Source organism: Primulina eburnea, chromosome 11, assembly GCF_022965805.1.
Source record: "Primulina eburnea isolate SZY01 chromosome 11, ASM2296580v1, whole genome shotgun sequence".
NCBI classification, from domain to species: Eukaryota; Viridiplantae; Streptophyta; class Magnoliopsida; order Lamiales; family Gesneriaceae; genus Primulina; species Primulina eburnea.
In genome coordinates this window covers 27,354,187-27,357,656 of record NC_133111.1, presented here as the reverse complement: position 1 = coordinate 27,357,656, position 3,470 = coordinate 27,354,187, and the positions used below count along the sequence as shown (strand labels likewise).

At 34.8% G+C, this 3,470-nt stretch overlaps 1 protein-coding gene across 1 annotated transcript; it reads right to left on the bottom strand.

Annotated features, from left to right (window-relative positions):
* Nucleotides 1–911: 911 nt before the first annotated feature.
* Nucleotides 912–2,808, bottom strand: LOC140805264 (protein WHAT'S THIS FACTOR 1, chloroplastic-like). The gene has a single exon (XM_073161518.1). The coding sequence runs from the start codon at nt 2,548–2,550 to the stop codon at nt 1,078–1,080; it is 1,473 nt and encodes a 490-aa protein (XP_073017619.1). The 5' UTR covers nt 2,551–2,808; the 3' UTR covers nt 912–1,077.
* Nucleotides 2,809–3,470: the final 662 nt, after the last annotated feature.

Here is a 3,470-nt window from a genome sequence, read left to right as displayed (position 1 = left end):
TAATGGGTGTATGTATTATGGGCTTGTAGGAGTACAAGACCAACATACAAATTATTAAGGTTCTTAATTGGACTTTAAAAGATTAATTAATTAATTAAACTAGTTAGACTAGAGTAATTAACTTATTAAGCCCATTAAGTGTTTGATTTAATTAATGGGCCCTAAGCTTATATATATGTGTATTAGGTTTGGGGTTAAAAAATCAACACTTACAATTTTGAAAAACCTAGCCTCCACAATTCTTCCAAGGGTCACCTACGAGAGGAACAATCCAAAAATTCCTCCAAACAATTTTACCCACTTTTCAAGAAAGGAGATTTGAGTCTCTCTCAAATTTTTAATCTCTACGCAAAACATCTTCTATATTTTCTAGTGCAAGATAGAAGAGGAACAAGTAATCCGGTCGTGGACCTGATTCGAAGATTAAAGAAGTAGATCGAAGAACGTTCGTAGGGATTTACAACAAGAGCTACGTCCGCTAATACCGGAGTAGTTGGTGTCAAGTGAAATTATTCACCAAAGGTATAAATCTTTACATCCTATGAATGTTTTGATTAAAATCATACGAGCGTCCAAACACATCTTGAATGTCAAGATCTAAAATATTTTAAAACTTCCGCTGCGTTTGGGTGTGTAGAAAACCCGGATCCAAAAAAATGAACATGCGTCACTTAAAATATAACATGTGCACAAAATTCAATCCCAAATTGTTTACAGGGTTACCACTAGTCGAGTGCAAATTTCCAAGAGGGTGATTACATAACTAGGAGTTTTTGGATTGTAAAAAAAAGTTATTTGAAAGTTTAATTATGGCGTCGGATGAGAAAATTGTAAGAAAACGAAATTTAAGGGAAAACTAAACATAAGATGATAATATTGATTGATTTCATCTATCAGTATAAGATCATTACTGAAAAAAGAAACCAAAGAATTTTAAGCCATTTGTTTGCTAGAGATGGAACACCAATTTGACGAAAGTACAAAAATGAAGTGTCCTTGCTGCAATAAACATATTATCATATACAACATTATATTCATGGGGAAACACTCAAGATCAAGTTTGGTTCAATACAGGTGCTACCATGGAACCAAACCACTGTCATTCCCATTTTCATCAAGTGATGGCGTCTCTATTGTCCAAAACTCTTCTTTTTCTAACATCCTTATAGTCTCTTCGGTCTCAAGGTCCTTCACACCACCTTCTGAACCAGATTCTTCTAGTTGAAACAAATAATCTAAACCATCGTCATAATCATCATAATCCTCATTATCAACTTGAGGGTCCATGGTTCGAGCATTGCATTTATCGGCACCACCTAAAAGATACTCCCGTTTTTTCTCTCTTCTTAACCTTTTCCCTTCTCGCATGAGCTCAACAAGCTGATCTTTTAACACCAATGTCTCATCCTTCTCTAAAAGTGCACCCTTTTCACTATATCCCTCCACCAGAAAGACCGAATCTCTTAGCCCTTTTATGCTCACGTAGAACAACTCGGGATGCCTAATTAACATTCCTCTCAGCTTGTTTGGTAGGGCCAATTCTTTCCTGAAATGTGTCAAATGATCCACCAGAGTCCTCTTCTCAACAGTCAATCCTAATATCTCCCTCACCACAGCACAGGCTCTCTTCTCTGCCTCAATTGACTCTTTTACCAAATTTCCAACATTAGTTGTGTACGGACACACATCCGGTACTTCCTTGAACTTTATGAGATAATCACGATGACTCCTCTTGACATTCAACCCTTTCCGAAGTCTTAGATGTGTGAATTTCAACGGCCTGTCAACTATGAGTCCAAGAGACTCAACTTCATCATGCGAAGGAATAATGGTAGCCAAATTCGAATCCCAAGAAACAAGCTCGAGAGCACGTCCATAAGAAGTATTCACGACTTTAAACTTATCCGGATGATCGTTGCAAAGGCGTGAACGGAAGTTAACAGGCAGACCCAGATCAGGACCCAAATGCACCAGCTTCGACAATAAAATCCGGTGATATGGGGATGCAAGCATTAAGAGCTTCTGCAGTTTCGAAACCAAAGAAGCAGTCATACATTTCTTGAGATCACTTTCCGTTTTTGCCAAGGAAGCAGCAGCAGGCGTGAGGCGGACACAGAGCTGAGTAAGTGGTCCCGTGGCATTAAGCGGCATAGGCGGTACTGGGATATAAAACAACTCAAAAATGGTTGGATACCGATGAATCATTGATATCATAGAAAGCGGCTTGGGTAAACACAAGTATGAACGGCATTTATGGAGAATGTGAATGGGTATAAAGTGTTTCGGTTTGGAAAGCAGGAGGGTCTTGAGCTTCTGAACAAAGCGTATCTTGTTCTGCTTCGCCACATGCCAATCTAACCTTGGATCACGTACTAACTTGTGACGAGATGAAGAACATGTGATTACAGACAGATTATTGAACAAGATGCTCTTTTTCTGAGGAAGATATTTACTTGTAGAATTGATGTTGATTCCACATATAGGCAACTTCGAGAGAGAGCCTGATTGAAACGAAACAACTGGTACATCACAGCGGCAAGCTATTGCCATTTTCTTTATCTTCCACAAAAGATCTTAAGCAAACGGCTCTTTTTCTTCATACATGCATTGAATCAAACAGATTATGCACGCAGCGTGAACAGAAATAAACAGCACACGACGAAAAAAGGCAGCGCGAATTAAAATTGTGGACGGCTTCCACACGACATTGAAAAGAGATTGGAGAAAAAGGAATAGAATCTGGGAATCAAAAGTGGCAAGAATCAGTGTAAACTTGCCAGTGTAAACGATAAGAAATTCAAAAGTGAAATCTTAAATGATAACCTTATTTAGGAATTATTATTATTATTTAATAATGAGTTATTATTGTTGAAAATAAAAAGGTTGAATGTTGAAAATAAGAAATTGTAAATATTGAAAATTAGTTTGTGATAATTTATTTATTTTTGGATTATTTTCAGAAATTTTATAAATTAGCCTCTCAATTTATAAAGAAACACACAATTGAGTGGAAATATTTTTTATAAAGTGTGTAGTTTGATATATTTTGAGAGTTTAAGATTTTTATTTTTTTATCGTAAATTTTTACTTTTAACACGTTATCAGCACGATATTTGAAGGTTCGGTTCTCAATATTTTTTCAAGCTCCAAAACAAAATAAAAAGGTAATAATATTCAAAAGTAAGAATATTTATTTTACGGTTTATTTATTTTTATTGTGTATATATTTAATATATAAAATCATGTTATTATATAAAAGGAGTCTATGACACCTCATTATATTAACGTGATGTGATTATATTATTACACTGCTTATATAATTTTATTGTGTTACTGTTTAATTATTGTATATATATTTTTGAATAATATCATGTTATTATATAAAAATAGTCTATGACACCTCATTATAATAATATGATCTGATTATTTCACTGTTTATATATTTTTATTGTGTTGTATAATAATTTTAT